Genomic DNA, 15,989 nt, shown 5'->3' with positions numbered 1-15,989 from the left:
GGGGGATAAGGGGGACATCCATGCCCTCCCCATGGTGGCAGACCAAGGGATGATGGGGATGTCACTGTCCCACAGTGACAGACTGGGGACCCAGGGGGATGTCTGTGCCCTGTCCCATGGCGACAACCCGGGGAACGAGAGCGATACCCATGTCGAGCCCCACGGTGACGTCCCGGGGCAGAAGGGGACACCCCTGCCCTGCCCGCGGTGACAGCCCCAGCGCCCCGCCTGCCCCGACTTCCCCCGGCCCCTCCCTCATTCACCCGCGAGCCCCGCCCCTGCCCACCCGACCCCGCCCTATCCCGTGGCCACGCCCCCAGCCCCTTCTCCCGACCCCGCCCCGGCCCCTTGGCCCCGCCCCCGGCCCTGCCCCTCCTCCCCCCCCCCGGCGGCCGCGCCGGCGCCGTTCACCCGCCCGGCCGTCCCCGCCCGCCCGCCCGCCGGAGCCGCAGCGGCAGCGGCAGGGCCGGGGCCGGGGCCGGGGCCGGGGCCGGGGCGAGGGCAGGGCCTGGCGCGGCGCCGGGCAGCGCGGCTGCATGAGGTTGATGCTGCTGTGCTGCACCTGGAGGGACGAGCCTATGGGAGAGGACGAAGGTGCGTGACCCCCCCGGATCCCGTGTGTCCCCCCCCCCGGCCTGACTCAGCGCTTCCGCTGCCGCTGGGGCCCCGCGACCCCCCCCCCCCCCCACCCCAGCTCACTCGCACCCTCCGGCCAGCCTGCATCCCCTCCGCATCCCTCCTGCACCCCCGCGTCCCCCCCGCATCCCCACATCCCCCCTGCACCCACCATCCAGACTACATCCTCCTCGCAGCCCTCCTGCACCCTTACATCCCCCCCTGCATCCCTACATCCTCCTCTGCACCCCCCATCCAGCTTGCATCCCCCCCGTATCCCGCCCGCACTCCCCAGCCAGCCAGGATCCCCCCTGGATCCGCAAATCACCCCCTGCACCCCTCATACAGCCCACATCACCCCCTGCATCCCCCACTGCACTCCTCTTCTAGCCTGCATCCCCCTTGCACCCCCACATCTCCCCCTGCACCCCCTGCTCAGCCTGCATCTCCCCCCTCCACTCCCCATTCAGCCCACATCACCCCCTGCACCCCTCACTGCACTCCCCTTCCAGCCTGCATCCCCCCACATCCACAATGTGCATCCCTAAATCCCTCTGTGCACCCCCCCATCCAGCCTGCATCCCCCCTGCACCTCCACATCCCCCTGCACCCGTCATCCAGCCCACATCACCCCGGCATCTCCCCCTGCACCCCCAAATCCCCCCTTGCACCCCCTGTTGAGCCTGCATCCCCCCCTGCACTGCCATCCAGCCTGCATCTCCCCTGCACTCCCAAATCTCCCCCTATACCCCCTGTCCAGCCTGTATCCTCACCTGTATCTCCCCCTGTACCCACATCCCTGCTTGCACCCTTCCTGGACCCTCACATCTAACCCTGCACCCCTTGTCCAGTCTACACACCTTCCTGCATCCCTGCCTGCATCCCCCTTCCAGCCTGCATCCCTCCCTGCGCCCCTACATCCCCCTTCTGCACCCCCCACACTCCCACATGTCCCCTTGCACACCCCATGTCCCCCTACTGCACCCCATCCAGCCTGCACCCCCTCTGCATCCCTACCCCCACATCCCCCTCCAGCCTGCATCCCTGCCTGCACCCCACAAATACCTAAGTATCCCTCCCTGCTCCCCACAAACACCCTGCACCCTCCCTCTCCGCACCCCGATATCCCTCCACAACCCTTGTGCCTCCTGCCTCCTCCCTGCACCCCCATATCCCTACTGTGCCTCCCATCCACTCTGCACCCCCTAGACCCCTCATCCCTCCCCGCACCCCCAATGAACTCGCACCCCCGGTACCTCTGCAGCCACCCTGCATCCCTTACCTCCCTCCCTGCACCTCTGTATCCCCCTGCTACAGCCCCCGTGTGCCCCCGCACCCCTTTCCATCCTGCAGTCCCCCATCCAGCACCCGTCCTGCACCCCTCTGTATCACTGCACTGCTCCTGTACCCCATCCATGCTGCATCCCCCAGCACCTTCTGTGTCTCTGCACCCCTCTGTGTCCCGCCACGCACCCTGCATCCCCCAGCACCCATCCTGCACCCTTCTGTGTCCCTCTATGCACTTTATGTCCCACTGGATCCCTCCTTTACACCCCTTCCATCCTGCATCCCTTCATCCTCCCTGCACCCCTCGCATCCATCCTGCACCCCTTAATCGCCCCTGCACTCTGTGCACCCATTCTGCACGCCTTCATCCCCTCTGCACCTTCTGCCCACCTCCTACACCCCATCATCCCTCCTGTATCCATCCTGCACCTCAGCATGTGCCCCCCATCCTGCCCCTCCTGCACGCCTAGCTGCGAGCACTCGGGGCACCCCTCCATTCCCAGCATCTCTGTGCACCCCAAACATCTGTCCTGCTGCTCAGCACCCTGCTGTGTCTCCAAACCCCCCCCCCCGACCTGTCTGTCCCCTGTGCTAGCTGAACCCTGCAGCCCCTCCAGCAACCCAATGCTACCTCTTGCCCCCCTGCCCCTGCACCCCAGCCTCCCTGTGTCCCCCTACCCCCGTGGGCACCCAGCACCCCGTGGTGACGTGGGCACCCACGGTGATGGCAGTGCCCCCGAGGGACGGGGGCTCTGGAGGTGGCCTGGCACAACGTGGGCCCCGGCTGGCAGCACCGCACTGAGCCCCTGCCCCGTCCCCAGCCCTGGGGACATCAGCGCCATGACCTTGTCCCCATTACAGGAGTAATGGGTGGGGGTCAGAATTCGTCACCCCGGACGGAGGGACTTAATCCTGGGGGATGTGCCTGGGTGCTGCCACAGGGAGGATGGCGACAGGTGGCAGGGTGACAGCCCCGTCCCCTTTGTGTCCCCCCCGCTCCATCCAGGGACCGACCTGCCGGTGTGTGCGAGCTGCGGGCAGGGCATCTACGATGGGCAGTACCTGCAGGCGCTGAACGCCGACTGGCACGCCGACTGCTTTCGGTAGGAGCCCGCGGGACGGCCGGGACGGCTTCGGGGACACCGGGATGCTCCGCAAGGACAGGGACGGCGGACCACCCCCCCCCCCCCCCCCCCCGCCGCCGGTCTGGCCGTGGCACGGACACGTGCGAGGCCGTCACGCGCACCGGGATGCCATCCATGGCTGCGTGTCCTCGCGCCCGTGGCGTGCAGGCGGGGCTCGCCGGGTGATGCCAAGCCTGGTGGTACCTTGCTGCTGTCCCACGCTGTCCCTTCCTGCCTGGTGACAGTGACGGGGCGCACGGGGCTGATGTCACCCGGCCACCCCCCTCCCTCCCTGTTTCCTCTTTCACTCGCGCCCTCTCTGCAGCTCGAGCAGTGGGAGCCCCGAGGAGGAGGAGGAGGAGGAGGAGGAAGGTCCCGGGTCGGGGGGGGGGGGGGGGCGCAAGGGGTGGCTGGGACCTGGCGGGGGTCCCCGTGGCGCTGGGGGTGCCGGGTGTGGCAGGGCACCGGGGTGGTCCCCCCGTCTCGGGCAGGATGCTGGCAGCGGTGCTGAGGAAAAGCTGCGTCCTGAGCTCCGGAGCCAAGTGAGTCGGAGTGGGTTGGGCCGGGCTCTGCACCCCCTTGGACCCCTGGGGTGCTCTGCCTGCATCCCCCGGGATACTTTGCCTGTTCCCCCCCTCCCCGCTCAGCCCCACCCATCCACTCCCCCCCCCGGGCCATCAACCCCAGCGAAACCACTGCGGCGGCCACGGCTGGATCCGCCCCCCCCCCCCCACGGGAGACCGGCTTCCGGCAGCCCTGGGCTCGCTGGTGCAAAAGCCTTCCGCCCCCTCCCCTTTCTCCTCCTCCTGTGTCGTCGTCCCCCCCCGCGCTTGCAGCCGTGGAAGGGAGCGTGGGCCTCAGCCCTGTCGCGCGTGGGAGGAGGAGGAATGCGGCCGCTCCGTCGGGGCGGCGGGAGTTAAGGGGGCGGGGCCGCGCGGCCGCCCCCCATTGGCCACCCCGCGTCCCGTCCCCCCCCCCCCCCCCGCCCCCGACCCCCAAGCCCAGGAGGGGCTTCGGGCCGCGCCATCGGGCGGCGGAGTCCTCGCGCGGTGGCGTCATGGGGTGGGGAAATTCCGCGCCGTGACGTCACGCCTGGTTGGTATTCCACCTGCGCGTGGCGCCCGCCCCCGGCCGAGGGGGGGGGACTGCGGCAGTCCCCGTGCCCCCTCCTACGGCAACCCCCTACAGCACCCCCCGCACCCCTCCTACTGCACCCTCCGTGCAACCCCCCAGCACCCCACCGCACCCCACTTGCACAACCTGATGCAGCATCCCCTGCAGTTGCCTGTGCACCCCCAAAATTCACAGCCCCCTCTGCAACCCTGGGCGCACCCTCCTGTTGCACAGCCCCGTGCAGCCCCTCGCTGCACCTCCCTGCACCCCTCCGTCCCCCTGCACCTCCCATCTCACAGTCCCAGAGCAGCTCCGTGCACCCCACACTGCAGGTGCGTCGCCCTGCACCCTGTTTGCAGCACCCAGGGCGTTGCACCCCCAAAGCTGGCACGTCTGTGACCAGGGTGGCACATCCCTCCGTGCATCCGTGACCAAGTTGGCACGTCCCTTGGTCTGTGACCGGGGTGGCACATCCTTCCATGTGTCCGTGACCAGGCTGGCACATCCGTGACCAGGGTGGCATGTCCTTCTATCTGTGACCAAGCTGGCATGTCCCTGTGTCTGTGACCTGCGTGGCATGTCCCTCTGTGAGTCTGTGACCAGGCTGGCATGTCTGTGATGAGCCTGGCACATCCCTCTGTGTGTCCGTGATGAGGCTGGCGTGTCCATGCAGGACTGGCATCTCCCTCCCCATGTCTGTCCCTGCCCCGTGTCCCTTGCCCTGTCCACCCCAGTGTCTCTGCCTGTCCCCACACTGCCAGCCTGCGCTGGCACCCCTGGAGCCACCCGCTGCCACCCCAGGGACGGTGGCCACGTGGATGCGGTGGCCCTGCAGCAGGGTAGGAAACAGGGGAAGCAGCTTGCCCAGAGAGCCGTGGGGTGGCTGGGCACTGGCTGCCCCCCGGGGTGACGATGGGGACAGGGTGACAAGGGGGTCCTCATCCCCTGCGGCAGGTGCTGCGAGTGCGGGGCCTCCCTGTCCCACCAGTACTACGAGAAGGATGGACGCCTGTACTGCAAGAAGGATTACTGGGCACGCTTTGGGGAGCTCTGCCACGGCTGCTCAGAGCAGATCACCAAGGGGCTGGTCATGGTGAGTGCCGGGGGGGCCCTGAGGGGGGACACGCAGCCCTGACCCATGGCTAAGCTCCCTGGAAAGAGGTTGAGGTGAGAAGGGGGTGCAGACCCCCAGCACAGGTTAGGCTCTGGGGGTGGCAGGGGTGTCCTCTGTGCTTTAGGGGGACCCTGGGGTGCGGCATGCCCCCGTGTTGGCATTGGAGCAGGGAAGCTCAGGGTGGCAGGGACGTGTCCCTGCAGCCATCCCCAGCCCAGTGGCATGACTGCCACCCTCCACCACGCTGTGGCTCATTCTGCCCTTCCTTTGGCCTTGGGGCACCCATGGGTGCTCCCGGCACCATCCGAGCCCCAGCACCCGCACTTGGCGCCCCAGACACCTGGGTCACTGGGGCTGATGGCGTCTGCCCGCAGGTGGCCGGGGAGCAGAAGTACCACCCCGAGTGCTTCAGCTGCCTCAACTGCCGCACGTTCATCGGCGACGGGGACACCTACGCGCTGGTGGAACGCTCCAAGCTCTACTGGTATGTCCCAGCCTGGGCGTGTGGGTGGGGAGGATACGTCCCCTGGCACCCCCCCACCCACCAGCCTCCTCTCGGCCCCACAGCGGGCACTGCTATTACCAGATGGTGGTGACGCCGGTCATTGAGCAGATCCTGCCGGATTCGCCAGCTTCCCGCATCCCGCACACCGTCACGCTCGTCTCCATCCCCGCCTGCTCCGACGGCAAACGAGGCTTCTCCGTCTCCATCGACCAGGGCTGCGGCACTGAGCACTCCCGCACCGTCCGTGTCCGAGAGTGCGTCTGTGTCCCCTCTGCCACACTGTCCCCTCCCCAGGGCTGGGGGCATCCCGTGCCACTTCTGCTGGTGGGATCCACCCCACAGAGACTTTTTGGGATGGGAGCATGAGGGATGGGGCTGGTGTGTCCCCATCAGCTGGGGTTGGCCAGAGTGGACCATGGTGGCATGTCCCTAGCTGCTGGGGTGGCTTGTGGGGACCGTGCTGGCATGTCCCCAGCCATCAGGGGGGTGACATGCTGGCATTGCCCCATCTGCCAGGGTGGGCTGTGGGTATCAGGCTGGCATGTCCCCATATGGTTGGGATGGCTTGTGGGTACTGTGCCAGCATGTCCCCATCCAGGAGGAGTGACTCGTGGGCAACACGCCTGCATGTCCCCGTCTGGTAGGGGTGACTTGTGGGCAGCATGCCCACATGTCTCCAACTAGCAGGGGTGACCTGTGGGTACCATGACCGTGTGTTCCCATCCCAGAGGGGTGACTCGTGGGTACCGTGACAATGTGTCCCCATCAAGCAAGAGTGGCTTGTGGGCAGCGTGCCTGTGTCCCCATCTGGTAGGGGTGACCTGTGGGCAGCTTGCCTGTGTGTCCCTGTCTAGCAGGGGTGGCTCGTGGGCAGCTCGCCTGCACGTCACCACCTCTCAGGGGTGACTCATGGGTACCATGATGGCATGTCCCCATCTTGCAGAGGTGACTAGCAGGGGACATGACAGCCTGTCCCCATTGGCTGGGGGTGGCTCGTGGGCAGTGTCCCAGCACATCCCCACCCGTGATGGTGTCGGGGCGGGGGGCTGACCTTTGCTGCCTGCTGGCCCTGCAGAGTGGATCCAGACTGCATCAGCCCCGACATGAAGAACTCCATCCACGTGGGCGACCGCATCCTGGAGATCAACGGCACCCCCATCGGCCACGTTCCCCTGGATGAGGTATGCTCCCCCTGGGTGCCCCCCAAACCAGCACCACCTCCCCGCCCCCTGAAAACCATCTCTGCCATCCTTTTCTGCCCCCAGATCGACCTGCTGATCCAGGAGACGAGCCGCCTGCTCCAGCTCACCATCGAACACGACCCCCACGAGCCCCTTGCCCGCGAGTCGGGGCTTGCCTGTAGCCCCCTGCCTGCCCCGTGCAGCCCCCTGCGCTCCCCTGCCCTCCCGCCCTGTGGCGAGACCAGTGCCATGCGCCAGCGGACTGTCACGTAAGGCCACCAGCTCAGCCACCAGCTTGCCCGCCTTTCCCGTTGAGGTCCCTGCTTAGGGTTGACCCTCTGTCTGTCCGTCCCGCAGGAGGAGCTGCAGCACGGACAAATCTCCGGGCTCCGGCTCGGTGGGCTCGCCCGCATCCCAGCGCAAGGACATCGGTCGCTCCGAGTCGTTGCGCGTCGTCTCCCGCGCCCATCGCATCTTCCGCCCCTCCGACCTGATCCATGGCGAAGTGCTGGGCAAGGGCTGCTTTGGCCAGGCCATCAAGGTGGGGCTGGGTGGCCACAATTGTCTTGAGCATGAGGGTCTTGGCTCCCCAGGATGGGAGGGGGGGGTTATCATTTCCCCCAGGCTGTCCCCAGAGGTGGGGGTGGTAGCGGGGAGCCGGTGGCTCAGCCCCTGCGCTCCCTGCCAGGTGACGCATCGGGAGACGGGCGAGGTGATGGTCATGAAGGAGCTGATCCGCTTCGACGAGGAGACACAGAGGACCTTCCTCAAAGAGGTGGGCAATCCCCTTTCTTTAATCCCCCTGGTTTGGAGGGGACACACACACACACACGAGGGATGGGGCTGTCCAGTCCTGTCCCCCACCCTGCCATGGGACGTTAGGCGTGACACCTGGAGTGGGGGTGGCCAGGCACCACGGGGTGCAGGCAGCCCTGCTCGTTTAATGGAGAACACGTGAGCAGCAGGTCTGTCTGGGTGGGCGCTGCGTGCCTTGGGGTGTCACAGGCATGGGGGGTCCTGCAGGTGAAGGTGATGCGCTGCCTGGAGCACCCCAATGTGCTGAAGTTCATCGGGGTGCTGTACAAGGAGAAGAGGCTCAACTTCATCACGGAGTACATCAAGGGGGGCACCTTGAGGGGCCTCATCAAGAGCATGGTGAGCACTGGGGCGGCAGGTCAGCCACCCTCCACCCCACAGCCCTGGTGGGTCTGGGGGACCCCTCTCCTCTCTCCTCTTCTCTGGCAAATCCCCCCTCCTGTCCCCAGGACAGCCACTACCCCTGGAGCCAGCGGGTCAGCTTCGCCAAGGACATCGCCGCCGGCATGGTGGGTGCCACTGGGGGACAGGTGGGTGGGATGGGTGCTGGTGGGTGGGGGACTGCGGGGTGGGTGTGCCCCCCACTCTCAGCCCATCCTTCCCCCAGGCCTACCTCCACTCCATGAACATCATCCACCGTGACCTCAACTCTCACAACTGCCTCGTGCGGGAGGTAAGTCCCACCTTGGTGGTGTCCTCCCCTGGCCTGGGAGGGGGTCTCAGCCCCCTGCATGGCCCCCCCCACCCCGTGCCTCACCCCTCTCCATCCACCCAGAACAAGAGCGTGGTGGTGGCTGATTTTGGGCTGGCGCGGCTGATGGTGGACGAGAAGAACCAGCCCGAACATCTCAAGAACCTGAAGAAACCGGACCGCAAGAAGCGGTACACGGTGGTGGGGAACCCGTACTGGATGGCCCCTGAGATGATCAATGGTGAGCCTAGCTGTGGTGCTGGGAGGGGGAACGTGGCCAGCCAGGGCTCTGTCCCCAAGTAGGGGACACTTGGTGGGGCAGGGACAGGATGTGTGGCATGGCCTGACCCATCTCTCCCCACAGGGAGGAGCTACGATGAGAAGGTGGACATCTTCTCCTTTGGCATTGTCCTGTGCGAGGCAAGTACCATGGGGCTTGGGGTCTTCCCACTGGGGTTGAGGTCTATGGTTGGGGTCTCCCCTTGGAGTTGTGGTCCTCATTGGGTTTCAGTTCCCCTACTGGGGCTGAGCCCACTCCTCTCTCCCGCCCTCCCCCAGATCATTGGCCGGGTGAGTGCCGACCCTGACTACCTGCCCCGCACCACCGACTTCGGCCTCAACGTCAGGGGCTTCCTGGACCGCTACTACCCCCCAACGTGTCCCCCTAGCTTCTTCCCCATCGCCGTCTGCTGCTGTGACCTGGATCCCGAGAAGCGGTGAGTGGTCGGGGACCACCCCCACCCAGGGGACCATGGGGATTGGTGGTGGGGTGGAGGGACAGGGCCAGTGGAGCTGGCACGTGTCCCCGTTTCTCGCTCAGGCCATCCTTCAGCAAGCTGGAGCAGTGGCTGGAAACCCTCCGCATGCACCTGGAGATCCACCTGCCGCTAAGCTCCCAGCTGGAGCAGCTGGACCGAGCCTTCGGGGAGACGCACCGATGGGGCGAAGGCGGGCTGCCCGCACCCCCCCGATAGAGCACCCCCACCTGCACCCCCTCTGAAGCCACGGGAGAAGGAGCTGCACCCGCCGCCAGCATCTCCTCCGGCTGCCACCGCCCCCGGGGCTGGATCCCTGGGGCTCCCCGGATGAGCCCCCCTACCCTGTCCCCTCTGCACGGGCTGCCCACGCTGCTGCCCGCACTGCTGCCCACACCATCCCTGGGAGCTGGCTCTTCCCGGGGCTGCACGGCCCCTTTGCATCCCCCCTGACACCGTAGCTCTTATCCCCAGGACAAGCCCGGCCGGCCACACTGCGGGGACTGTCCCTATGTCCCCCCCCGCCCCGTCCCGGCTCGCTTCGCCTTTGCACGCCCGGGGGCTGCGTGGCCGCTGCACCCGCACAAGCCCCGTGGGCTCCCCCGTACAGAGCCGCGGCCTCGCGGCGGTGCCTTGGCTTTCTGTGAACTTGCACTGCGACACAGGAGGGACCCCCTGGTTCCTTTGGGGGGCGGTGGTACATGGCCCCCGGCCCCCCCAAGGGAGCACAGGTCTTGGGGCAGCCTTGTAGCAATGCCCTTGTCCTCGGCCGGACACTCTCACGCTGCTTCTACCGGCACCCCGGGCTCGGGGGGCTGCCGGCACCCTTGGCTGAGTGAGGGGTCCATGGTGGGGGGTGGGCGACACCCCCATGGTATGGGGACAGGCATGTAGCGGTCCTCGCCTCCTCCACATCCCTGCTGCCCGTGCTACTCTGTGACCACGCATCCCTGGGGATGATGACGGGTGGTCCAGAGGGATGCGGGGATGCGGCTTGTCTCCCTTGACCAGGGGTGGTTGGGGGGGGTTGCGCCACGCGGTGCTTTTCATGCTCTTTATTCAGGTTCATTTTTCTGTAAGATATTTAAAGAGAAGAGTTTGTATTATTTTTTCATATGACGTAGCGTTTGCCATTTGTCACTGCCTCGGTTCTGCTTTCCCGAAGGGATGAAACTGTGAAGCCTCTCCGCGCACTTTGCCCGGGAAGTCCAAGGCGATGTCCTCTCCGGAGGCGGGAAGGGAGCTCAAACTGTGATGTACCCCGAGCCGTGAGTCAATAAATCCTTCCCCGCTCACTGCCCGGCCTGCTTGGGAATTGCTCGCCTCCCCCCGGGAGGGCTGGGAGCTCTTGGGGAAACTGAGGCAGGAGGGGCTGGACTCTCTGCTCGGGATAGTGCGGTGGCACCGGACTCGGTGGCAGCCCCCACGCTCAGTCACCCCCATGGTGGCAGCACTGTTGTCCCTTTTTGTGCTGTTCCAACCCCATTATGGGTCCCCCCCCAGCCCTGGGGCTGTTGCAATCCTGCCTGCAATGCCTGGCCAGGGCCCCAAGCCCCGTGTCCCTGGGGCCTGGCTGTGCCCACTGCCACCCCACGTGATGGCAGAGCCCATGGTGGTGGCAAGCAGGTGATGGGGCTGCGTGACTATGGGTGCCACTGGGCAGCTTTGCCTGCGATGTAAAACAAGCCCCCCACGGGACAGCGAGGTGGCCCGTGGCCATCCCATGCTGTCCATTTGTCCTTGTCACCTTCCTAAACCAAATTAAGGTCCCCAAGGTGGGGGATCTCCATCCTTAGGGGGAGGGGGGTGAGCTTCAGCTAGAGAAAACCTGGACCCCGAGGACCTCATGGGGGTGGCAAGGAAGGGACCAGGGGATGTCCCCAGGGATGCTGCAGCTGGGTGAGGAGGGGAGACAGCACAGCCCAAAGGGGTCCCAGCATCCAGGCTGGACCCCCCACATCCGGAAAACCTCATGGTTTATTGCTCCGGGGATGCTCAGCCTCAGCACAGGAGGGACCGGGGTGGCTCCTTCATCTTACTGCCTGTCCCACATCACCCTGGTGAAGGGACAGGGGCAAACACCCTGCCAGCGTCACAGTGTTGTCACAGCACCCTTGGTGACATCGCGCTGCAGGGGTTCTTTGCTCTGGGAGCAGGACACCATCACTCCCCAGGAACATCGTGGCAGCAGGGTACCCGCTGCAGCCATCACCCCTGGGAAACACCATGGTCCTCAATCCCCTGCTGCCACGGGAGAGCAGGACCCCAGGTGACCCCCAGCCTCGCAGTGGGAGTCCCCCATCCCTGCAGGACCCCCAGTCCCACCACAACCCCTCGCCCGGCTGGGTAGAGCTGCAGAGTGGGATGTGCTTGGTGCGGCCGGTGTCATCAGGCTACTTGCTGGTGACCCTGCAGAGGACCCTCAGCACCAGGCAGGGGGAGAACTGGGCGAGAGCTGACAGCCAGCTGCGGCAGGGCCAAAGCAGCGGCCACACAGTCACCCCTGTGACCAGTGACTTGTCCCAGCCTGAGCCACTGGCCAGGCCCCCCCCCTCACCAGGCAGGGAGGTGACCCCTGCACAGTCCCAGGGGCCCCACGCCACGGCTGTCATCCACCCAAGCCCCCCCCCCAGGAGCGTGCAGCACCCCATGCCCAAATCTGGCCACCGGCGTGTGCGTCACCCGGTCCCCCGCCGGCCCCCTGCCCAGCCGATGGCAGACTGGCAGGGCTCCTCGCCCCCGGAGCCCCCCCCAACCCAGCCTGATGCTGGCATGAGGGGCTTGGCACCCATCTGTCCCCCCAAGCCGTCACCTCCCAGGGGGAAGAAGGGCACCAAGAGCAAGCCACAGGCCACCGAGAGCTGCCCCTGCACCCCCTGTCCCCCCCAGGGTCCTGCTCTGTCCCCAACCAAGGTGGTCCCCAGGGACATCCCTGGCAGGGCTCTGTCCAAGCTTGGCTCCGACTCAGCGTGGTGGCCCTTGCTGCAGGCAGGGAGCCAGGTGTCCCCGTGTCCCACGTCCCTGCTGGCAGGCCAGCAGCCAAGTGCCGCCGAGGTGGTGGCCAAAGGCAGTGGTGGCTCCGGCAAGGACATGGCCGAGCCGGTGCTCCCCAGCAGAGCCTCCCCCACCATCCTCCCGCATCAGGCCCAGACGGAGAGCTCCAGCTCTGGCCATGATGATGGGGACCAGGCCACCAGGTTTATCGCCTTCTTCACGGGTAAGTTTGGGGGACTGGGTGGGAGGGAGCGTACGGCTTCCCCCACTGTCTCAGCAGGGTGGGCATCAGTGCTGCAGGGACCCTCCCTGGGGGACAGCGGCTGCCTGGAGGCAGGGGGGTAATGGGCAGCAGGGTCCTCATGAGGCCTGAGGAGATGTGTGAAGAGAGGAGGTGCTGGGGTCCGGTCGGGGCACCCAGCTCCATAAGGATGTGGGGACAGGTCCCCATCCTCACCTGCAGGAATGAGGCATGCTGGCTTGGTGCCGGAGGATTTCCTGGCAGGGAGTGAGAAGTGGCGGTGGGGACCTCCAGATCCCTTTCCAACAGCGTTTCTGTGGCTCTGCCCATCGCTGCTTTAAGCTGGAGACTGGACTAGGGATGTCCCAAGGCCTCTCCTGTCCTACAACCCTCTGATCCACCTTCCAGGCATAGGTGCCTGGCTCTGCAGGGACTCTGCCATGGTTGGCACTGTCCCCAGAGCCACCCTTTGTCCCCTGGGCACAGTGTCCATCTTTCCAGCTCAGGACTGGGGACTTTGCGTGGTCCAGGAGCAGCTCGAGCCCTGCTTCTATGATTTGGGCAGAGAGGTGTCACTGTCGCAGCCCACGTGCCTCCCGCAGCCTGGGCTGGGACAGGAGCCACAACCTTGGGCCATGCATGTCACTGGATCACCAGGACCTTGTGGCTCCATGGGGCAAATCCAGACCCTAGAAACCCCCGGGGGGTGCTGAGGCTGATGCTGGCAGGTCAGTACCCACCTGCGTCAGTCTCCCTTCATGCCAGGGTGTGGAGCGGGGATGCTGGATGTGAGGATGTGAAGAAGGGGCTGTTGCTCCAGCTCCCTGTCCCCCCACAGATGGGGCCAACACCAACGTCCTTTGGTCCCTGAAAGCTGAGGCTCGCCCTGGGCAAAGCCAGGCAGGGAAATCCCGTGGTCCATGCATTGGCCCCTCGCTTGCCGGTGGTTTTTGTAGGGTCTGCGTAAACGTGGCATTTTTAAACAGCACTGGGGATACGGCTCTCCTGTGCTTCCCTGCAGCCTTGCTGCCTTCCCCAAACATGCACCCATCCCTGCCCCTCTCTGCCAACTGGGGACATCTGGGTCCCCGCCCTGACCTCACTAGCGGTGCTGGGGGGGGATACAGGGACCAGGCGGGGGGACAACACAGGGACCTGGGAAGGGACAGCCAGGTCTTAATGGGGGTGCTGGGAAACCTCAGCTGCATCTGATGGGAAAACTTGTTTCTCTCGGTCCCGCTGCCGTCCTCCACCGGCTCCGGTGCAAACCCCATCCTGGCCGTGGCTTCAGACGAGGAGGTAAGTGATGGGCTGGGACTGCAGCGTGGGAGCTTGGGGTGACACTGGGAGGCTCCCAATTCCCCAGTGCAACCGGGTCCCCAGGTCTGGTACCGGAGATGTGCAGCACTGGCCAGTGAACCCTTTGCAAACGGTTTGTCAAGGCTGATGACGTCTGATGAGTTGTGGGAGGGCTCAGCCCAGGGGGGTGGGCAGGCAGGGGGGTCTGTGTGTGAACTGGGGCTTGGGGTGTGGTCCCGGCTGGGTAGGACCTCCTGTGCTTGCGGTTTTGGATGGTCATGACTGTCCCCACTGCCATACTGCCATCTCAAGGAGCTTGCCCCTTGCCCAAGGTGCTGACACCTGCTGGACACGAGGGAGTGTGGCCCCCAACAGCCTCCAGTCCCTGACTGGGGACCAGAGCTGCCTGCAGAGAGACAGCCTGGGGGGCTTGGAGCAAGGATGGGGAGACCCCAGCGCATGGGTTTGGGGTGCTGGTAGACCCTGATGTGTGGGTTTAGGGCTTGGGAGACACTGGTGCATGGGTTTGGGGGACTAGGCAAGCCTGGCATCGTGTGGGTTTAGGATTTGGGGGACCCCAGCACATGGGTTTGGGGGCTATTTGCTGCCCTGCAGGGATCAAGCATCGGGAGTGACCCAGGCATGGGCAGATCAAGGGAAAGAAGGCAAAAGGCAGGAGTCAAATCCCAGGCTTTTGGGGTGCCCCCCTGAGCACAGACCCTCAGCCCACCTGGACCCTGTGCTCAGGATGGCTGGAGCAGATCTTTGGGAGCACCGTGGAGTGTACGATGTGGCTCATCCTCTCTGTGCGGGGAAATAGGAGTTTATCCCCAGCTTGGAGGCTGTTTGGCTGCTGCAGAGAGTGGAAAGAGCAGCCTCCCTGCCTGGTTGCTGCTTCTGCCCATCCTTCGGGGTGGCTTTTGGGAAGGACCCTTCAGGGCTTTGTCTCCTGGGACACTTTATTTGGAGCAGCAGCGAGGTGCTCCGCTCTGGGCTGGCATTTCTCAGCCCAGCCTACGCCCTGGGAAGGCCCCAAAACTGGACCCGTTGCAACAGAAAGATCTAAAAATAGCAATTCTCACGGCGGATGCAGAAAAGGATCTGAACATGCGGCCTCTGAACCTGCCAGCAGCCGAGGACGGGACCGAACCCCCAGCCCCATCCCATGCCTGGCAGACACCCTGTGGCCTCTATGACCCCAAATCTTCCCCCAGTGACACGCCCCCCCACACCCTTTGAAGCCCCGCCGGTGCAACCAAACCCACCAGGACCCGCCTTGACCCTGGGGCAATACTGGGTGCAGGCAGCGAGGATGCAAGGAGTTAACCTCCCCACGCCCGCCGGATGCAGCATCCTGGGCTGGGCTCTTTCCATCTTGTTTTGGTTTGGAGGAATAAAAGCTTTGGCAGTGGCGTAGCCGCTTCCCAAAATAACTCGGCCTCCCATGGTAATTATAGAGCTCTGGTCCCCGGTAGCAGCTCGCAGTGGCTTCCCGGCCCTGCTGCGCCTTGCTGGGACCTGATAATGCTGCTGCCAGCTGGGGTGAGAGAGACCAGGGTGCCTCAGGGACCTTGGGGACCTCTCGAACAGTGCCAGCCTCCCTCAGCGTCACCGTCGCTCCCCTTGCGTCATCCCCCGGCCAAGAAAAATGCAGCCCCTTGCATCCCTCCTCCCGCTCCGCAGCTGATCCCTTCAGCTTTTAATGCTCTATTTAAAGCCCGGGCTGCAGCTCGCTGGCCTCGATGGGCACTGGGCTACTGGAGTGAGGCCATGGCAAGCCGGCAGCTGCTTCAGGCTGTGCCCGCCAGCATGGCTGAGAACACCCAGCTCATCACAGCAGTGCTCAGCCTGCCTTCCTGCCCCCCCATGGGGCTCAGCGCTGCTCCTTGAAGGGCAGGGAAAGACGGGGCTGAGCTCCTGGAGCACCCGAGCCTGTAAGCCCCAGTAATCTCAGAGGAAAGCGCTCTCTGCGGGGATTAGAGATGCAAACAGCCACCCTTGCCTACCTGCCCCTGCCTGCCGTGCTGCCTGCAGCCCCCTGGCCGGCAGCGGGGGAGGACGGGCTGCTAGGCGAGCGGGCTTGCTGCCCGACTGCCCCAGGTGGATGGGGGCCGGGTGGCTGCTGGGGCTCCCCCACACCATGTTGAGCCCGCGTTGGTTATTTATGGGAATAAAAGGAATGCGGAGCCATCTGGCTGCAGCCTGGCCCTGTAACATGGAGGGGGGAATGAAGTCCTGGGTGGGGACGAGGCTG

General features: G+C 65.6%; 1 protein-coding gene across 2 annotated transcripts; it reads left to right on the top strand.

The window, feature by feature from the left end:
• Positions 1–440: 440 nt before the first annotated feature.
• On the top strand, positions 441–15,168 carry LIMK1 (LIM domain kinase 1). Of its 2 annotated transcripts, XM_049803789.1 has the most exons (16): positions 441–594; positions 2,909–3,005; positions 5,094–5,232; positions 5,628–5,737; positions 5,821–6,012; positions 6,834–6,939; positions 7,024–7,208; positions 7,297–7,480; positions 7,628–7,714; positions 7,963–8,094; positions 8,205–8,264; positions 8,363–8,428; positions 8,531–8,687; positions 8,811–9,162; positions 9,267–13,735; positions 14,351–15,168. In XM_049803789.1, exons 1-15 carry the CDS (start codon positions 537–539, stop codon positions 9,418–9,420), a joined length of 2,079 nt encoding a protein of 692 aa, XP_049659746.1. In that variant the 5' UTR covers positions 441–536; the 3' UTR covers positions 9,421–13,735; positions 14,351–15,168. The 2 variants fall into 2 exon arrangements, with proteins under 2 accessions (XP_049659746.1, XP_049659747.1); XM_049803790.1 differs by lacking the exons at positions 441–594; positions 2,909–3,005 and adding an exon at positions 3,427–3,568.
• The last annotated feature ends 821 nt before the right edge of the window (positions 15,169–15,989 follow it).

The sequence above is a fragment of the Accipiter gentilis genome, chromosome 6 (genome assembly GCF_929443795.1).
Source record: "Accipiter gentilis chromosome 6, bAccGen1.1, whole genome shotgun sequence".
Classification (NCBI taxonomy): Eukaryota; Metazoa; Chordata; class Aves; order Accipitriformes; family Accipitridae; genus Astur; species Astur gentilis.
This window is presented reverse-complemented; position numbering and strand designations above follow the sequence as displayed.